At 34.7% G+C, this 21,129-nt stretch overlaps 1 protein-coding gene across 1 annotated transcript in view; it reads left to right on the top strand.

Moving 5' to 3' along the window:
• Positions 1 to 18,396, top strand: part of LOC149771379 (protocadherin Fat 4-like) — a gene marked incomplete at its 5' end in the record, with an annotated part of 34,203 nt that extends 15,807 nt beyond the window's left edge. The window contains 7 exons of the mRNA XM_089948520.1: positions 545 to 827; positions 1,701 to 1,888; positions 2,321 to 2,558; positions 3,195 to 3,280; positions 3,941 to 4,002; positions 5,028 to 5,242; positions 17,933 to 18,396. Coding sequence (XP_089804646.1) covers positions 545 to 827; positions 1,701 to 1,888; positions 2,321 to 2,558; positions 3,195 to 3,280; positions 3,941 to 4,002; positions 5,028 to 5,222 — 1,052 coding nt within the window. The remainder of the gene's footprint in view (positions 1 to 544; positions 828 to 1,700; positions 1,889 to 2,320; positions 2,559 to 3,194; positions 3,281 to 3,940; positions 4,003 to 5,027; positions 5,243 to 17,932) is intronic.
• Positions 18,397 to 21,129: the final 2,733 nt, after the last annotated feature.

A 21,129-nucleotide genomic window follows, 5' to 3' on the forward strand; every position in this document is an offset into this window, starting at 1 on the left:
CCTATTCTCTGAACCATTTTGAAAGTTTACATGATCTACGCTGTACTATGTTATATTTTTTATGTTTGCAATCTAAGCTAGGTTTAGTCTTTTGGTAGTCTAACGTATGAATCGTCAAGATTGGGTTTGCAGAAAATATTAAGTACTATTTTAGTAGCAAACATCTATGTTATGTTTATATGTATAACAGAAAAGTCCTCTTTGCAAGAACACTACGATCAGAATTGTGCTTGGCTTGATATCTGGTGTCTATGTCATTAAGTTCTCCTTTACAGCTTTTAAATTTGCGTTTTATTTTATGAAAGTGATCTTCCCTATACATAATGGAAGAATCGTACAGAAATAATTTATCTTTTACTTCTGTCATATATCCTACATGAAAAATGAAGCAAAACAGAGTACGTGTGCACATGTTAGATACATGTACCTACTGGATTCTAATATGATCTTTTGTATATTATGTTCATAGTAATTTACTTTTTCTCTATGAGCAAGATTCAAACATATAGCAGAAATAATTTATGTGTGTGCCGATATATTGCAGGGGAAATCAAGATGACAGATATCCCCAAAATTGGGAACGTGTACATTTTCGTTGTGGGCGCACGGGATAGAGGCATACCGTCTTTACACGCGATCATCCCTGTATCTGTCGAACTGGAAACGTTTGATCCTAACATCGCAGTCATTTCGTTCTACATGGGGATCAGTAAGGCATACTTTGAAAGTAAAGTATCTCAGTTCCTTTCACAACTGACGATAGTTTTTCAAACAAAATATCCGACAACAGTCGCCAGGAAGTGGTGTGTCCAGGAACTCTCCATGAAGTAAGCCACATTTCACCGTGTAATTATGTTTCAGAGTGTGTATAATATTAATAGCATACAGCAAAAAACGTGTGTTATTACGGAAATTAATATATTTGTATTATTTGCAAATCATCATTCTTGCAACTTTTAACAATATCATCAAAGTTCTCTTATTCATAACGGCCACAATCATCTATGTATTTTCGTCAGCTTCATCCGTATTTTATTGTCCTTAATTTCTTTGTTTAACTGCTGGACCGTCACGTTTGTTAGTCATTCATCTCTCTACCGAAACAGTTTCAACTTTCAAGATTTCAGCAGTTATGTTCACATTGGTCTCATTACTTTGTTAAAGAATGTAAGCAACGAAAAAAGCAAATACTTCCAGATCTCATACTGTGAAATAAATTTTAGAACTAGAAACCGGATAACGCTTTTCCATTGTTTTTGAGTTGTTTGCGTATTTCTCAAATGATTGTATTAATCCAAATGCAGTTGATATCATCTCAAATGATAGTATTAATCCAGATGAAATTGATATCATTTCAAATGATAGTATTAATCCAGATGAAATTGATATAATTTCAAATGAGAGTAATAATCCAGATGCAGTTGATATCATTTCAAATGATAGTATTAATCCAGATGAAATTGATATCATTCCAAATGATAGTATTAATCCAGATGAAATTGATATAATTTCAAATGAGAGTAATAATCCAGATGCAGTTGATATCATTTCAAATGATAGTATTAATCCAGATGAAATTGATATCATCTCAAATGATAGTATCAATCCAGAAGAAATTGATATCTCAAAAATATTCTAAATATCTGTGTTAACGACCTCATTTTATTCTCATATTAGAATAAATAATGTCTTCATTTCAGTTCCTGTGTTGCACATATATACGCCGTTACCATAGACAACACAACTACCAACACCAGTTCAACCAAGGTCACTGGTGGCAGTTCTGGCATCATGTCTGGAGCAAAGACAGTAAAGGTTCTGTTGACGGCTCAAGAACTTCTTCCTTTGCTTGCAGATTCGCATGGAAATCTGACACTGGAAATTTTAGGTACGTCAACGTTATCAAATATTTGAGACATTAAACTCCTCCATATTATTATAAGAACACAAATGTTATCTCAGCACTGAGGAGTTATTGGTTCTTGTCAAAGTAAAACAGTATCTATTCCAAGCTGTGAGAGAAATGTATATTTTCGTTCTTTATACTTATATATCTCTTTTCTGCTTAATTAACAAGAATTTCTTAATTAACAAGAAACGTATTGCCCTTAAACGTTAAGGTCTGTTTCGATATCTTTATAGGCCCTAATTATGAGAAATTACCTTAACTTTTTAGTCTAGCAAGAATTTGGCTTCGTACAAAGTGTTACATTCTGGAGTAAACATTATGACCTAGACTCAATATTTGCTGGTAAAATCAAGTCGGCACCATTATTATTTGTCAATATGTTTTTGAGTAGGTGTGTTCTTTTCAACTCAGGCTCAGGTTGGAACATTTTCAACATCATGAGCGTGGCGCAATATGTAGATACCGCAAATGGATCTGGTATTAATGTGTCGGAAGATCAAGGGAAGACCGAGAAATCAGACAGTTCTAAATGGATAGAGACAAATAGTGGAGTAGTGACTGTGGTGGTGGGGAGTGTTGTCGGTGTTGTCATCGTGGTATCTGTTGGAGTTACCATTCGTCGTGTCAGAGCTGTCAGATTTAAGAGAAGGTTGTAGTAATTTCAAATTACATACAAAACAAATGGGTTTTCTTAATGCATTTTGAAGCTACCTCATGAATTTATTCAACGCATCCTGATTCTTTCCATACATCTTGGTACTGTCTGTTTTGCACAGACAATTTGTCAACACAGTCAGTCAAATCTTGTAAGGTGTTATTGCGAAGTCTTAATAAATTTTGAAGAAAAATACTAGATTGAAAATTAATATTAAAGGGTCATATTTCAAGATTATAGATCATTTATTTGTACCCATAATTTACAAACAAGTACCTCCATCGACAATGCGCTAGGTTTTGCATGTATGTGGTAGAGTATATATATGAATGATAAATTATGTATTAAATAAGTGATACATTAGAATTAAGTGGTGCATTATGAATTAAGAACATGATACACAATGAATTAAATGCGTTTTACATTATAACTAAGTAAATTATACATTATGAATTATGAATCAAATAAGTGATGCATTTTGTTTTAAATGTTTCTTAGCATAACTTCTAGACTGGATGAATACAACTATCAAATTGTATCATAGTTGGGAAAGAAGGTACAGATTGTAAAAAGTCATATAATGTTCGTTTCATTTCGAATTATGTGTTAACTGTTTCCAATTCCATTCAGTTTTACACCAAGTGCATCGAATCCTGCCTCGAAATCAAAGACTCGCGTTACCGTGAAGCCGCAGACTGAAATCTCCGGCGTGCCCGGTAAGCAGCATAACCATTCAGTCATTAATAAAAAAATCGGTATGTTATCCGCTTAATGTATATTCAATATTTGTATGTTAACCATTTCATGTATATTCCATATTTGTATGTTAGCCATTTCATGTATATTCCATATTTGCTTGTTAGCTGCTTCATGTATATTCTATATTTGTATATTAGCCGCTTCATGTACATTCCATATTTGTATGTTAGCTTCTTCATGTTTATTCCATATTTCTTCTAAGCTCAATCGGAACTAATGACAACAAAGAAGGTGGTATTAATTGGAATATCAGGAAATACAACAATTTTGTTCATTAAAAATAATTATCTGTGTTTGTTTTTGAAAGTATCTATCACTAATGTAATAATCTTACTATTTCTTAGCTGAAGACAAAGCAGTATTTAATTTAAAATTACGCTGATTTTATAGCATTATATGGTTACCTTCATACACACAAACACACACACACACATGTATCCTAGATTTCTTCTTTTGCATAGTGTTCCTTGTACCGTTGTCGCTATGTTCATATATATATATATATATATATATATATATATATATATATATATATATATATATATATATATATATATATATATATATATATATATAGTGCATTGCCTACTTTGTAATTTGACTGCTTTAATTAACAGAGGTAAAAGAGTTTGACAAGTCACACAGACCCTCAGCAGTTGACTCTCTACCGTTACCATCGGTAAGGTCTACAACAATACTTTATTGTGTTGTTTTTTAAGCACTGTATTTTCCCATCGGTATATGAATTCATTCGTTTTCATTTAATTTACTACCGTTTTTATTTTTTAATATTTCATTTTCGTATATACCCGAAACATTGATTATAACTTTGTGCTACATCATGCGTAGTGTGTGTTATCATCTTGCTTTTAGAGAACACGCAATTTGGGTTGGAAATTCTTTCACAGCTGTTTCTGAGTATTAAACTAACGGATCGGTCTGAACTAGGTTTTTCAGCTGTTTCTGAGTAAAAAGCTGAATGGATCGGTCTGAACTAGGTTTTTCAGCTGTTTCTGAGCAAAAAGCTGAATGGATCGGTCTGAACTAGGTTTTTCAGCTGTTTCTGAGTAAAAAGCTGAATGGATCGGTCTGGACTAGGTTTTTCAGCTGTTTCTGAGTAAAAAGCTGAATGGATCGGTCTGGACTAGGTTTTTCAGCTGTTTCTGAGTAAAAAGCTGAATGGATCGGTCTGAACTAAGTTTAACAGAATATCATGCGCATACAAGAAGTCAATCTGTTTTGTTTTTAAAAAAATCAAACAGCTCTAATTTATATTACCAATTTATATTACCAGGCCCTGGATTTTCCCTCCTGTAAAAGTTAACTTTTCTTTCTTGTCGTTAATCCTACATTTTTTCTTAAACTCATCTTATAATAGTATAATGTGATGCAAATATATTTGGTTATATCTCTATTATTATCATGTTATAATATGACGCATTTGGTTGTATCTCTATTTTTATCATTATATAATGTGACGCATTTGGTTGTATCTCTATTATTATCAAAAATGAATTAAAATACCAAGACAATAATCATCACTTTTCATCCACATGATGTAATATATTTGAAACTAGCTATTTTAAATTTACAACAAAGTCTGGCCTAGTGCACTGCACTGTGTTCACATTTAAAATATTTTCCAAAAGGATATACACAAAAATTAAGAATTTGGAACGAAATCACACTTTTTCTGCCTGTTAGGTACAAGCCACCCCTCCAGTATGGCGTATGGATCAATCTGCCTCATTGTGGGATAAGTATGTAAAATCGGATTTAAGATCCAACGAGAGAAGTCCTAAATACAGCGGGAGAACGACATTCCCAGATGTAGAGACGCCTCGACTCCCATTTCAAACTAATAACTTTTGGAAACGTCGTTTCAAACAGACAGTCTGATGAGTGAATCATCCACGCATGTAAGTATTATCAAAATGTGTCATATCTGTCGTCTGTCGTTTTAGATGAGAAAGATAACTCAAATGAAAGTGTAGTAGGGTGGTGACTTGATTTTTTTAAATTGTATGCTTTCTTAGGCCTATTCGGTACTGCATAATAGCGTCTGTTGCAAACAAGGTGAAGTTTCGTGTAAACAATAATCTGTCAAAATAAATCTGGCAAATTCTATCCCTTAGCAAAGTTGGTGTGGAATATAACACTGGGTTCCATCAGACCCTCCTTCACATTTTCATTTCCGGGGAATACCTCCAAAATTATATTAAACTAATAATGTATATGTGCATTTTGCTATTCAGAATTGTTCACTTTCAACAGTTTTGTCCCTTTGGCTGTTCATTCGTCAATCTGTCATTTCCTCTTTTCGTTTTCGGATCATAACTACAAAAAAATGTTGACATGCGCCTTTTGCTATTAATTTTTTTTCAGTTTCAGCATTTTCCTGTATTTATACAGTTGAGTGTTCATCCATCCATCCATCATCCACACCTTTGTTTCCTTGGAAAAACCAAAAATATCCTTCAAAATATCTCTATGAAATTTTATAAACTTAATATATTAGTACTCTAGATGTACCTTTTACTATGTTTGAATTTTTACATTATTTGGCCAAGCAACCCAAACACCAAAATACCCTTCCCCCCCAGCCCAAAAAAGAATCCTGCTGACAGAAATGCACTCAATAATTTATATTTGAGTCCCTTAAGCTTGAATGCAATTTATTTTACTTTAATGAAGATTAATTCATAGAGAAAAAGAGACGGTTATGGGCACCAAAGTTATTCCAACTTGTACAATGCTAATCTTGAGGTACTTGGGAGAGACATTATTTGACGAATTTTGGGATCTATTGATCAATGAATTTTAGATGACTGCTTCACAATACGGAATAAATATATGTCTCCAGAACATCCACTGATAAAATTACCCAAGCAGTGAGTGTGAAATAAGTATCCCTTTACTGGACGTAGTCGTCAATTATCTCGTACCCATATTTAACTGATATTTACAGTGAAATAAATCGTACTCTTAAATGTCTCCATATTTAATCTTGTCATGTAAAACATATAACAGTGGATATTCATTTTAATCTTGCATCAAAAATTATAACAGATGTTAAGGACAAACGTACACAAGAACAGACAAACTCAGAATTATAATTAAAACTACTCAAAGCGAAAACGAAATGGATCAAGGGAGATAACCATCGCCATATTAACCAATTGACAAATTTAATTCCCTTAATTACAGCTTATAACCCATGGAACACTATCTTCAAGATGGTGCGAGCAAGTGAGCAATTACCTCAACATAGTGATAAAATGAGAATTTTTTGGGAAAGAATGAAAATTGTTATTAGTAGGAGACAACCGAAAGTTTCAAATTCTTACCATCTCCTAAATTTAACTTAATTGAAAGAAAGGACTGGGTAACCAAATGTGGTACGAGTAGATGCAAAACATTTCCTAATATGAAAGAACGAACTCAGTTAAATGTAAAAATGGTAAGATATATAAACAGGACCTTGATTGCAATGCAAAGAATAATGTATGCACTGTTATGTGTGACGTGTGAAACCTTTTATATAGGTCTGATAAAAATGAAGTAAATAAAGATAATGACAGTACATAGACAGTAAACGATAATAGAAGACTTCAGAATTTTTACTGTTAATAATATCGACATAGCCGTTCAGGTGGAACCTTCATATTAATAACATCTACATAGTCATTCATGTAGAATCTTCAAAGTTAATAACATCTACATAATCATTCATGTGGAATCTTAAAAGTTAATAGCATCTACATAATCATTCCGGTGGAAACTTCAAAGTTAATAGCATCTACATAGTCATTCATGTGGAATCTTCAAAGTTAATAGCATCTACATAGCCATTCATGTGGAATCTTCAAAGTTAATAACATCTACATAATCATTCATGTGGAATATTCAAAGTTAATAACATCTACATAATCATTCCGGTGGAAACTTCAAAGTTAATAGCATCTACATAGCCATTCATGTGGAATCTTCAAAGTTAATAACATCGACATAACCGTTCAGGTGGAACCTTCATATTAATAACATCTACATAACCATTCATGTGCAATCTTCAAAGTTAATAACATATACATAACCATTCAGGTGCAATCTTCAAAGTTAACAACGTCTACATAACTGTTCAGGTGGAATCTTCAAAGTTAATGAACTCTACATAACCATTTTGGTGGAATCTTCAAAGTTAATGACATCTGCATAACCGTTCAGGTGCAATCTTCAAAGGTATTACTTATATAGATTATTAACTGATAATAAACATTTAAGAGAAGAAAATAAACTTTATTTCAAACACCGTCTACAACCAGACCTAAACAGTTCTAACTGGTTATTCAGGATTTATGAAAAAGAAAAAAAAGAAATTTCTTGAAAACTGTGTCAATACACTGACACATTTTCATAACATGACTTCTATTAGTTGTTTTAATTTGTATGGATCACTTTATGCATTGTATCAATACATTGATACACTTTCATAACATAATGTGCATTGCATATATGTACGTTTATGGCCGATTTGTTTTGGATGTGTTTTTGTACACAAATGTTATAGATAGAGTTCAAGACGTTTCTTATATCTCGCCCTATCACACAATTATGTAACTGGCATAGGAATGACGTCACATCACTTATCTACAAAAATACTTTTAAATTAAGTATGATATGACTACTTGAAGGACGTCCATGCGATTATTGGAAAGCGCTTGAAGGAATAAAGAATGAACTGAACTGATATCCTGTTGAATTTACATGCATATCTCTGCGTATGTGTCTGTGCCTTTTTCGTATTGAAAAAGCGTCTCCTTCAACGTGTTTTGCGTCTGATTGTCAATTCATCCATCCATCACTATTGTTTCTGGAGCAACAATCGAAACTGTTCAATCGTTCTGTTTATATTAGCTTGTACCCCAGGTTCTTGGTCAATTTGTCCATTTATTACATACTCATTTAATCTTACATGACTGATCCGGCGTTCGATATAGATGTTCGGTCTGCAATTCCGTATCGCACACCTAAAATAAACAGCCTGGAAATACTTTTGCAACTTAAAATATGAAATAATAGAGCACTTATAAAATATCATAAATTATTTGTTGCTATATATTATTAATTATTCAAAAATGTCAACATATGTTTGTAATTTGAAGAAAATGCAGCCTTAATTTTGAAAATGGCACTTTTTGTCGCTAAAGGTCATGAAAGTGCACGATATGCAGCAATGAGCAGTTTATGCACATTTCACCGTATCTAGGTCGAAATATTAGAGTTTGTTGTGGTGGACAACAGTATCAACAATATCTTGGACAGAAGGTTTGATAATGAGTTCTAAGATGAAGGTATTGTGCAAAGTAACATCAAATAGGAGAGAGAGACAGGCAGACAGACAGAGACACAGACACAGACAGAGCAAGTACTTCGCGGCTAAAATCATATATTGAATTATTTTTTAATCCTTACAAAGGAAGAAAGACTAAGCGGGTCCAGTCAAGATTGATGGCATGGTCAGAAATGTCGGAGAAAACTTCTACTCATGTTTAAATGCCAAGAAACATTCAGCAAGGTGAATCATCTCAAATACCAAACACAGCTAAATTTCATTTCATAGTCAGAATTTCAAAAACTGGTCTGCGCAATTATAGCTTTTTAAGGAGCAACTTTAGGTTAAGGGACTTACAGTTTGTCTATTAAAACAACCGGTGAAGCGAATTAGCTTTGTAAATCTAAGGATAAAAATGATGAAAAAATGCAACATAAAGGTGGACATAACACAGAGCAGCAACCATTTTGATGTTGACCCAAATTACAAGTACATCCAGTTAAGATGTTCTCGAGATTACTGGCACACAGATGGAAATACATGTTTGCATTTTAAATTCTTGAGACTGTTAAAGTAGAAAATAAAAGAATGCAATGCAGATCAATACTGCAAAATTGTTCAGAATTATCTTGTTAAAATATATCCAAATGAATATTAAAAAGTTTGCTAGCTTCTTAGAAAGGCACAATATTTTTTTCTTTTCTTAATTCTTTGCTTAAAATATCACGTTAAGTTCAATACATCGATAATTTCTTGTATTAATTGAAATCATAAAAACAGAAAGTTTGAATGTAATGTAAATGAAGGAGGTTCCAGTGCAATCGGGAATGTATTTAATGACCGTTTGTCTGTAAAATTTGTCCTGAACGTTGCTTCGAAGTAGAGTGTATATTCAGCAAGCATAGTCTAAGAAAAAAGAACACTTACTGGACCAAAACCTATGTTTCATTTGAGAAGTAACGCAGCAGGGAGGGCGAACAGACCAATGGGAGGTGTCCATTTACAAAATAAAAGATTTTTCCAATTTTCCATCCAAATAAACGTTAAAGGCTAAACCAAAGCTTCTAACATTCTGAGAATTTTTTCTAATTGGGTTAGCTTATTGTTACTTTTTTTGAAGTTTTTTGTGTACATTTTTTTGGGTGCTTTTTCATTGTTCATTCAATCACTTTTCTAGGTCGTCGTAATCCCTACTGCTGTTTCTTAACCAAAAATTGTATCGAAACCTATACGATATCGCGACTGAGGATCATGTAAATTTATCGTGATAAATCCGTGTGGGGTACCTTGTGCGTAATTAAATTATTAATAACGTGTAATTGTATGCCATCAATGGAATCTTACACGGCTATATTAGATCGAGAGCGACTAGAGGCAATTAAGAAATATCTTCCGGTCAGTGATTCTATCAAGCGACAACTGCATGCGCTTCAGGAGTCTCGGGTGGAATTTGCAGAAGGCGCAGAACAATTATTTAAACCTGTTACAAAGGCTACCAAAGATATTCTTCCCCCGTTGGAGCAAACCGCTAAAGCAACTGGAAAAATAGCAGAAAGAACTATAAAATAATTTAAAAAAAGATTCTACAAGAACTTCCAGCTGAAATAGCTGCAGCTCTACCTCAATTACAAAAGAAATAAAACAAGTAATTGAGGGTATTAACAAAATTTATGAGGAGGTTGGCGATTTGAAGGATGTTGTTGCATCAAAACCAAAACCAATACCACCAGCCCAGTTTACCGAGGAAGGCCGTAGACTACTTAGAGAGAGAACTATAGAGGTTGCCGCTTCAGGATATCCAGATCGTGATCAATTATTAGATCCAAACACCGCCAGTGTTCTAGAAAGAAATTGGGTTCCTTTTGTATTTCGAAAATCCCGTGGTATGTCGATAATCACTGATAAATATAAAGATGAATTTGCAAATTTTGAGAAACAAGTCAAAGAGGTTAAAAGATATATTACCGCCAGGACAATCGCCATTCAGACCACCTCGTAATGAGGAAGAAAAAACAAACGGGAGTGGTTTTGGTACAGGTACCAGTGAAGTGGTCTTATTACTCCATGTCCCAGTAACGTCCTTACCGACGTAGAACAACTAGAAATCTTCACTGGTGGAAGACGAGCCGGTAATAATTCCCCAGAAATTATTAATGAAACAGCTGATATTTGTCAACGATTATTTACAGATGGTGTCATGGACATTATTATTTATCGGTCTCTTATCGATGAAATCGTTGATTATTATCATATTGATTGAGGGTATGCAATTAGATACAACGACTAAAATAAGATGATTATACATAATGATCAACGTGGACAGATCATGGTCAGGGTGATAAATTCGCGATTACCAACATACAAAGCAATCTACGGTGGACTCGGTGATGTTGTTCAGGGTCTATTCAGAACGATAGCCCCAAATGCAATACCGATTGCAAAACAATTATCTATGAATACTACTTCGTGATAAAGGTATTGGTACTGTTGGTCATGTTGCTAGTAAAGCATTCTCGGCAATCAAGGACAGACTAGCACGATTAATACAACGAAAACCGCAGCCAGTAAAAATTGGCCAGCACTGAAGTTATGCCTGCACATATTAGTAACATAATAAATCAAGCTGCAAATCAAAAACTAGCAGAGTGGGCTGGTGTACCCATTTCGGAAGAAGAAAAAAATAGAACTGCTAGTCTGAGAGCACGAGGTGGTCTTCGTGTTAGACGATAACAAATATAAATAATGTTTTAACGTATCCCGCATTTGACTATTATTGATGATTATCAACATTATTCTTATGACTCACGTGTACCTAACGCACGAAGAAGAATTGAGTTGCAAGTTCAGGACACAAGTAGATATTTATTACCCGCTGAGGCATTCACTGAGATCGACGGTAGACTTTCTAAGGCAGATGATACAGCATGCGAACTTTTAGATCGACCTGGTTTTGTTAACAATGGTGTTATGGCGTTATTTAACAGTGCCACAAACATGATTGACGGAAAAACTATTGAATCGTGTCTCGAAAATGTTGATGTTGCCACGACGATACTGGGTCTGGCAATATATTCCGATGATTACTCGAGGTCAGCTGGTCTGTCACTGATACTTGCAAAGGATACCACTGATCAGCCTGAGAGTAATAAGTTGACAATGAATGCAGCTGGAAATGAAGTTGCATGAATAAAAATTACAACTTGTGATTTGCAGGACGCAGATCAATGTTATATGGAGAAGAAAAATTTTCATGTCTGATTCTACAATCACATATATTTGGATTATGTAGAAATGTTAGAAAAGTTATGTTTGGCGCTAAACACACCGTGGTACTTGTCAGAAAAGTTACTGACTATGGTGCAATCTGGCGACCCAATGCAATTGGTGCTGGTAAAATAATACTAACAAAACTTTCACTGTGGATGCCAGTAATGACTCCATCGATCTACAAATAACAACGGTTACTTTCTTTTCTGAGTCATGGTGGTAAATCAATAGTATCATGGTTGACAATGACCACAGACAGTATTCAAAGTAATGCTGCTGGGTTATTCACATGTCAGTTAGCATTACAGCAGGGAGTGTCAGCACCAAAACATTTATTCATCGTAGTTCAGGAAAAGAAACTAAAATTTCCCCTAATGGTAAAACAATAAAAGAAGATATTTTGTACGAATCGAAATATAAATCGAAAGGAGCTCCGATAAATATTATTGATCACAGATGTAATATCAAGCTGTGTCAAATACAGACACGGTGGATTGTGGAATACCAAATATGATTATAAGGATGTTATCTCGGTTGATATGCAGCGTGTTATCCATGAAGTTTTCTTGAAATGGGAGAGTGTTCGCAATATTATAACCGATTTGGACATCTAATACACGATATGACCAGAGTATCGATAAATGGACCTTTGCCAGATTTCGATATAACCGGATTCGCAAGAATTAAGTTTACCAAGGATCTCCGCATGATTTATTATGTCTGGTTTGGTAAACACTTTTCAGAAAAAAAATGTGGGCACCAGTAGTAGTATTACGAGATATGTTTGACGTAAAAATACTAATATCACTAACAGTGAGTGAAGCAATAATATCGTGTCAATCACAGAAATAAATTTGCTACCGGAAGAGAAAAAACGATTTTTGGATTTTGAGGATGAAGATAACATCGATTACGAAAATAAACTCGCTAAAGATCTCGGTAGAAAAATAATCGGTAAGTTCACAAAAGGAGAATCACGCGATCATAAATGATGTTGTCGATTAGTTATCGACAATGCTGAACTATATTTTATGATTGGATATACAGTGAATAAAAAATACCTATAATAACCGAGAAACAGCTTAGATGTCAGATGGAACTAAATTAGGTACAATTGTGAGTTATATTGATGGTGAATCACCGCAGTTTATTCATTTAAGGTCTTTAATGCTCGCGTACGTTTCGATAAATCTATTATCGATGATGAACAGATTTCCTAAACTCGCTGTCAGAGTAGCAAAGGATTCATTTTATATCGACAAGAAACATATAAACCAATTGAAACAACTGAATATTGACACTAAATCGTAATGGGGTGGATGGAGAATAAAACCAGAACAATTACACGGCTATAAAGAAACAGCCGATGTCGAGTGTAAAAATACTTAACTCGAAAATAATCAGATGTCAGCGTCATCGGCACCATTGATAACGAAACATACAACAGTTAATTTAAACGGACCGGAAGGATCAGGAAAGACAACACATACGATTAAATTATTTTGTCGGAATTCTTTAAACTCTGTTGATATGATTGTGTTAACACCTACACATAGACTCGCCAGAGAAATGAACGAACGAGGAGTTGAATCTCATACATATCACATCTTGTTCCGATGGAATGGAGATACATGGACAAATGGGCGAGAAATATATTCCAAAGATTATTATCTGAGATGAAATATACACAGTGTCGCTGGAGACATTAAAAATAATTCTTGATGGGCTGTTGAAGAAACATACTACTGTGATAGTGTGTGGCGATCATGGTCAACCACCACCCCTTGTTGGATTTTCTCCGCATAAATGGCTAAAAACATGTGTGGATTATTTTGAGGAGATAGCTGATGATTATAGAGCGCTTGATCCAAAATTAAGAGAGCTTAAAAATTTCATCAGAATACAACCAGATAAGATTAAATATGAAGTAATACGCATTGTAATTCCAGAAACTACTATAAATGATTTTCTGCAAGTGTGAAGACCTACTGATTTGATAGCTGCAAGTAGAAAGATTGTTCCTTATACACTTCAACAACAATTATTTATGTTACATAAAGAAAATCTTTCAAATCTACCTGTACCAGTTGTTATCGCCCAGCAGATACGCGACGACAGAATATTGATGTTGAAATTCCAGGTTCCTTGACAGAAACAAGGGGGAAAAATATTGTATTAAATGATATTGGTTTAGTTCCTGTGAGTGTTGTTTAAAACACGTGAACGATGGACAAAACTCCATGGACGTTAGGATATGCTATAACGATTCATTCGTCACAAGGATTAACTATTTCTGATACAAATATTTGGATTGTTGATGATCGCATCAAATGGTTCAACTTAGCTTATATCGCAGTGTCTTGAGTCAGAAGAATATCTCAGCTGCGGAGGGTTATCATTTTCACAGAAAATAATAATCAAACTCAGGAAACCATCGCTGGCAATAGCGATGATAGAGTAAGAATTTTTTTTTATCTAGTTATAAACAATATGAAAAATAATAAGCGCGACTTGGATCTCGACGCTGAATAATAATCATTGTGTAAACTGTAACATAGTAATGTTGTGGCAATATGCAAATAATAATCCAAAACATTTTACCGTAGATAGGATTAATAGTAGTCTTGGTCACACACGCGAAAATGTGATGCTGACCTGTCTTGAATGTACAGTAATCGACGTCAAGGCGCTAGCTCACAAAAGTGAACGCAGTGGTAATTGTGTGTCTTCACGAATTACTTGTAATTGTTCACGTACAAATAAACGTTGAGGAGCAGTTGAATCTAATCTGTAAATGCAAGTATACCTGTGTATCTTACCTCGCTGGAAATGTATGTGTCGTCACACTCCAAATAGGATCAGTCGCTCGTTTTTTATATATACCATTTTCAAGTTCATCAGGTTCATATAAATATCTTATGGTCACATTACCTGGTATTGGTTGTTTTGAAAAATTATGTCGTTGTAATGGTATTTGGGATTTTTTGTGATCGCATTGATGGGTTTCATAAACATTGCGTGTGCAGTTTCATTATTTAACGCAGCTATTACACTTGGAAGTCTTGCAACCTATTCACGATATCTCTTGTCTTTTTTTAATTATTTCTTGTGCATAGTGATATCCAAATAATCGCTCAGCAAGTGTTCGATTAAATCATTCAACGATTGCCTGATCATGATGAATTTCAGTATGTCCTCGTCTGATTTTGACGTTATGTTCTTTCATCAGAGATGATACTGCACCTAAAACTTCTTTGCCAGGATCAACCTGTAGTAGTTGTGGCCATCGTAGATCACCGCGTTGATAAATTCGTTCAAGCAGATGCAACTTCAGCTGTTGTTTTAGTTGATAGTGTTTCTTCTTCTTTATATCAACTTGCAACGTCAACGACAGTCCATGCATATTTGTATGTGCTAGACTGACCTCGATGTGATCAAAATGTACTATGTGGTAAAAACAAAATATCTGCTTTATGAACCTCATTGGGAGTAATGGCATCAAAATGTGAGCACTGAATTTTTTTAGGTGTTGGTAGAAACTTTTCCATATTGCCTGTCGTGCTAACCAATTTGCAGCAACAGAACGTGTCACATTTTCTGCACCAGCAAGTGTACTAATCGCTGCTATACCTTTCCAAAATCCTCTCGGGCTATAATAAACCGATATAATAATAATAATAATAATAATAATAATAGTCGGGTGATTAATTACCGACCCCTAATACTAGTTTACCTTTCATCGCGGATTTTACTAGGCAGCTATCAAGTTTTTCTCTGAGAGATTTATTTTTTATGTAATTTAACGAGTGAATCAACTTCACATCTGCAATATGTCGTTGTTGTAGGTTTTGATTCCTATACGCAACATCATGAACGTGACATGCTTGATCAATCGCATTTATTGGATGCTCTCCCGGTCTTGGTTGATCTCGCTCGTCAAGTCGGATACTAAGTCGGGTTCCAAGACCACAAGTCCGTGGACAACCTCGATGGATTTATTAATAATCTCGTAGTATACGATGATATGATGATGGATAAACAACCAAATCCAGCTCTGATATTTTCTCGAGGCAGGCACACACAAAAAAAAGACGGATGTGATTTATATTACACAGCGATATACACAAATACCCAAAGTGATCAGAGATAACTGTAATATTTTAGTTGTTTTTAATGGAATCGATACACATACTTTGCCAAATATTCATCAGACTTGGTGTTTAGGGGATCTGGATATGATTAAATTTAAATATTTCTTTTCACGTGCGCAAGCTACCCCACAAGGATTTATCACAAATGATGTACATGATCCTCGGTCGCGATATCGTATAGGGCTTGATAAAAGTTGTGGTTAAGAAACAACAGCAGGGTGGGCGACGACCTCGAAAAGTGATTTAAAAATAAAACGCATAGAAAATTTACAGAAAAATTGTCAAAAAAGGAACAATAAGCTAACCCAATTAGAGAAAAATCTCAGGATGTTAGAGGCTTTGGTTTAGCATTTAACGTGTATTTTGGATGGAAAATTATTTAAAAAATCTTTTATTTCGTAAATGAACAGCTCCCACAATGTGTCTCTTCGCCCTTTCTGCTGTTAGTAAGAAAAACATTCACTTAACTATAATGCAGATTAAATCCAATCATACGTCCCATACAATATTTTGAAAAATTAAAAGCTCAACAGTAAATCCATATTTGAAATAGACAGACCGATGACGCAACTGCACAATTTATATAGGTTTAGCCATGGTTAAATACATGTACATGTATAGGGTTGTAAACTATATTTCATAAATGGCAAAATGCCTAATTCATTTTTTTAAGTTTATCGTAAAATATATTTAAAAGAACGTGTGAATAAAAAGTGGATACGTAATAAATACAAAACCGCATACCGGTAAGTGTTTCGTTTCGTGTCCAGGGAAAGAACTCATTTGACACGGCGTAGGAACATAATCTTGTCCTGATAGCCTCGATATTCCTACGCCGTATCAAACTTATTTCCACCCGCTCGAAATGAAACGCATGTAGTTTTGTCTATTTCTAACTAATCCTTAGAAAAATTAACAAAACTAAAATGATATTTCACTGTCACAACTGTTATGACCAAATATATAGATATATTATTTACGCCTAGTTCATGTTTCAAATGATCCACCTAAATACATGCAATCTATAAATATTATAAAAATATTGATCCTTCCACGTATCACCAGACGCTAATATAGCAAGAATGTCATGACCCTTATTAAACAAGTGCACACACATAATGCCCATCACTTCCATGTACACTTTGTAAATAGGAACTTCCTATATATGAAATCTTCGACAAATCCATTTGTCTCCTAAAATACATTTGGACGGGGAATTGACATATGACTGATGTGTTCTTGTCATATATGAACCAGTCTAACTTCTATATATGTAACCATACTAGTATTATGGTATATACAGTGGTGAAGCAAGCACTGTCCAAGCAACTTCCGCAATTACGGGGTTGGGGTTCACGGGCCCAGTGGAGGCCAGAAATTCCCATCAACACTTTTTTATATTATTAAATATACATTGTCTTTCCATGTAATAATTCTAGTGACTCATTTTGGGGAATTTCATAATCTGATTCAGATTAGTAGCATTGCAATTCCCTCATACCGAGCATCCATATTCAATCAAGGATATATATATATATATATATATATATATATATATATATATATATATATATATATATATATATATATATAGAGAGAGAGAGAGAGAGAGAGAGAGAGAGAGAGAGAGAGAGACAGACAGACAGACAGAGACTCAGAGAGAAGATAGATAGATAGATTATGAAATTTTTAGCGAGGAGCCTGGCTTATAGTTCACTACAGATGTAGCATTCACTATGTTCAATAAAGTTCTTGCAGACGATAATGTAAAACACTCGCCCGACAAGCGAGAAAAACGAGACAAATAGTCTTTCTTGATACGTAATTCCATATCCTTACAGTTCTTCTTTCGTCTACAGGGACTGGAAATGTAATGCAGCATCATATCACACGAATGAGGGAAAAGGGATGACATCTCCGAATGGAAAAATGATTTCATTTTAGATAAAGGATCTTGGTATTGACCAGTTTACGTTTGTAACATTATCTTTGTATACAGAATAACTTTTGCAATAGACTCTATATGCTTTCTTCCCGAGTCATAAATGACCTTTGTTTAGCTTTTGAATTTCATAATATATAATCTTATACACTGTATCAATATTCTGTCCTAGATTTACCAGGTAATGCATTGTAATTACTTTTCCCAATGATAATGAAACAGTTTTGTGATATCTTTGATTTGCTTTTTAACTGTTATTTTTTTAGTGGTACTAACAAGGATTTATATCTCGCATGATCGATATACACGGAGCGATAAATAAATATGGAACAAACTGCAGACAGAAGGAGAGAATAAACTAACAAATGACGGTTTTCTTTAAATCACTGTATGTGTTTTGATATGAGTATATATATATATATATAACTTAACTTTGTTATTTTTATTTTCTTTCTAACTAAAAAAGCTTTCAAAATTATGTTCTCCATTTTTCATTTTAAAATATTTTTGAAGAATCCTGCACATATACCTTGTTATTAAATATCAGCCTAAATGGGGGGCGGGGGGCAGACTAACTGCACCCTTTGTCGCAAATAGAACTTATGCCTTTCATATGCTTTGAAAGATAGTATACTCTGTCGTGCAAGATTAGGTTGTACTATGCATAATGTTTTGCACTAAAAATGTACTCTCATCATTTTCCAAGGACGCAAATAATCATACCTAGGACCTGTACGATAAATAATGGCCCGTCTTGTAAAACAAAACATTTGTTTTGAAAGGATAAGCAAAATATAATCTGTACAAGTACTGGTTTTGAAGACATGGAACAGAGCTTAAAGACATGCATTAACATTTACCAGTGCTGAATTAATATCCATCAACAGTCTGCACGTGAAGTTACAAATTCAGGAGCATATAAAATTGTGTTATCAACACCAGATACATACCACAAATTTTCGGTTCAGTTCCATATTTTGAATCAAACCATCACTAATATGAATTGAAATGAAGCGGGGGGGGTGGGGGGAGTATTGTTGTTTTCCACGACTGACAAGACTATTATCAATGCTTAATAACAAACAATAATTCTATTCTGTAAAATGCTAGATCGTAACTACTCCAACATAAGGACAGTTCAATGACTCGGTTACATTTCACATCAAACCCGTAAACGATGGTCACGTGGGTTTCACAAGGTAATCAAGAATTAGGTTAGGTCTCACTGGACAGTTTATCTGGTGAATTTTCACCCGACAATGACCAATGACAGAAAAATGAGAATAATTTTACACTGAAGATACAAATAAAAACAAACTAATGACTTTTGTAGAAAGCATACATGTGAGATTTTGACTGCAGTAATCAGGTTAATTCCTGATGCAACTGGTGGTTTTTATACTGAACCAACACTGCCACCAACCCCTAAATGTTACATTCATTTTTGACAAGAAATAGCTATTTTGAATATTTTTCGGTGACAAGGCAGCTAAAAGAATCAGTATGTGCCTTATGCATGAATAAAGTTCACTAGTACTATAACAAATTAGCATACTTTTCATCACCCCTCTACCATCTAGATTTTTACCTCTGTAGCAGACACACATAAATACGTAAGCCAAGTCGGCAGCTCATTTGCAGCCCAAGTTACGCATTTGATCCCCAATGCTCATCTAACTGTGACAGGCAGTCACCAACAAGCCAACCTATTTCCAAGCCTAACTCAAAGTAAATCTAAACCACATTATAGATTTAGCTTATGTGTGAATTTATTAATGCTAGGCTTGTGATAATTAGGTCCATGCCTTCTACCTTAAAAATTAGGGTGTCAAAATACGAAACTATCCAGTGAGACCTTAGTCAAGCCTTTTTAGAAAACTCTTGTCCTCTATTCACATCACATGATGCTTACTTGAAATATAGTATATATCAACATTGTAACTTATTAATGGATATAGATATACTTAATAATACAATTTTATGATATAAAAAGCTGACCCGAGTAGTCTGATATAAGCGTTACAGCTTCTAGAAAATATGGTTGACACATAATGATTTTCGTTAAGAGCACTCGCAATGAGATCACTTCTGCATTGCACGAAAATTTGAAGATGTAATAGTTGCCTCCCTTACACTACTAAGGTTTGCGATATTGCCTACCGTGTGTACTCAAGTATAAGCCCGAGTTCAACTACAAAGAACATAGAGCCTGATCTGCCGTGGCATAATGCACCGGCATATCTGAGTCTTTCTTTCTTTTTTCTTTTATTTTTTGTATTACTGATTACTTCTAACAGAACTGCACAGATCCAGATCCGCTGTCGCATTATATGACAGCAGATATGGAACTGTGCATTGTGCCGTTGGACTCCAGGTGTAAGCGAGTAATGACAGTACAATCTAGGGAATAAGTTTTTTTTCATGTACTTCCGCAGCTTTTCGTGAAATTTAAAATTATAAAGGCAGCAGATAGCTTTAGTGTTGACTACACTATATATAAGGCAGAAAATAGGTCCATAATGATCTACATTGCCTTCCCATGCTTAACTTTGCCTTAACGTCTTATCTTTACACAATTGTGTAGAAGGGGAAGAGGATCACAGACCCACCCCCTAAATTTTAAACTGTAGGTTCCTAATAAATATTTACCGATCTAACCTGCAGTACAATGTCGAAGATTGTCATTTATCGACTTCTTCCTCCCAACGTTAAAAACTGAAACCAGTGCACATGGAGGGGCCCCGAGTGGCCGAGTGGTCTAAAGCGCTCTCCGTTACGGATCACTGCCATCTCACCTTTGTCTGCGTGTGTTCAGTCTCGGGTTCGGCCAATGTGGGTATGTGAGAAAGCTTGCTAGTACCTTCTCGAGGGTCGGTGGTTCTTTCTGGGATTTTCCCGGGTTCTTCCTCCACCATTCATACTGACCGCCATGTATAGCCTATCGTGTGCTGAAAAATGGCGTTAAACTCTACAACAACAACAACGGTGCACATGGTGTACACAACTTCGCAGGGCATGGATATCAACTTGCCCCGATGCTTCATCCATTTGACTTGCTGTTTATGCATAAGCCTTTCCGGTGCTGTACAATAATATACAAGCATGAAAATATCT

Source organism: Sinohyriopsis cumingii, unplaced genomic scaffold (assembly GCF_028554795.1).
Source record: "Sinohyriopsis cumingii isolate HCF-2022 unplaced genomic scaffold, ASM2855479v2 utg001887l, whole genome shotgun sequence".
NCBI lineage: Eukaryota > Metazoa > Mollusca > Bivalvia > Unionida > Unionidae > Sinohyriopsis > Sinohyriopsis cumingii.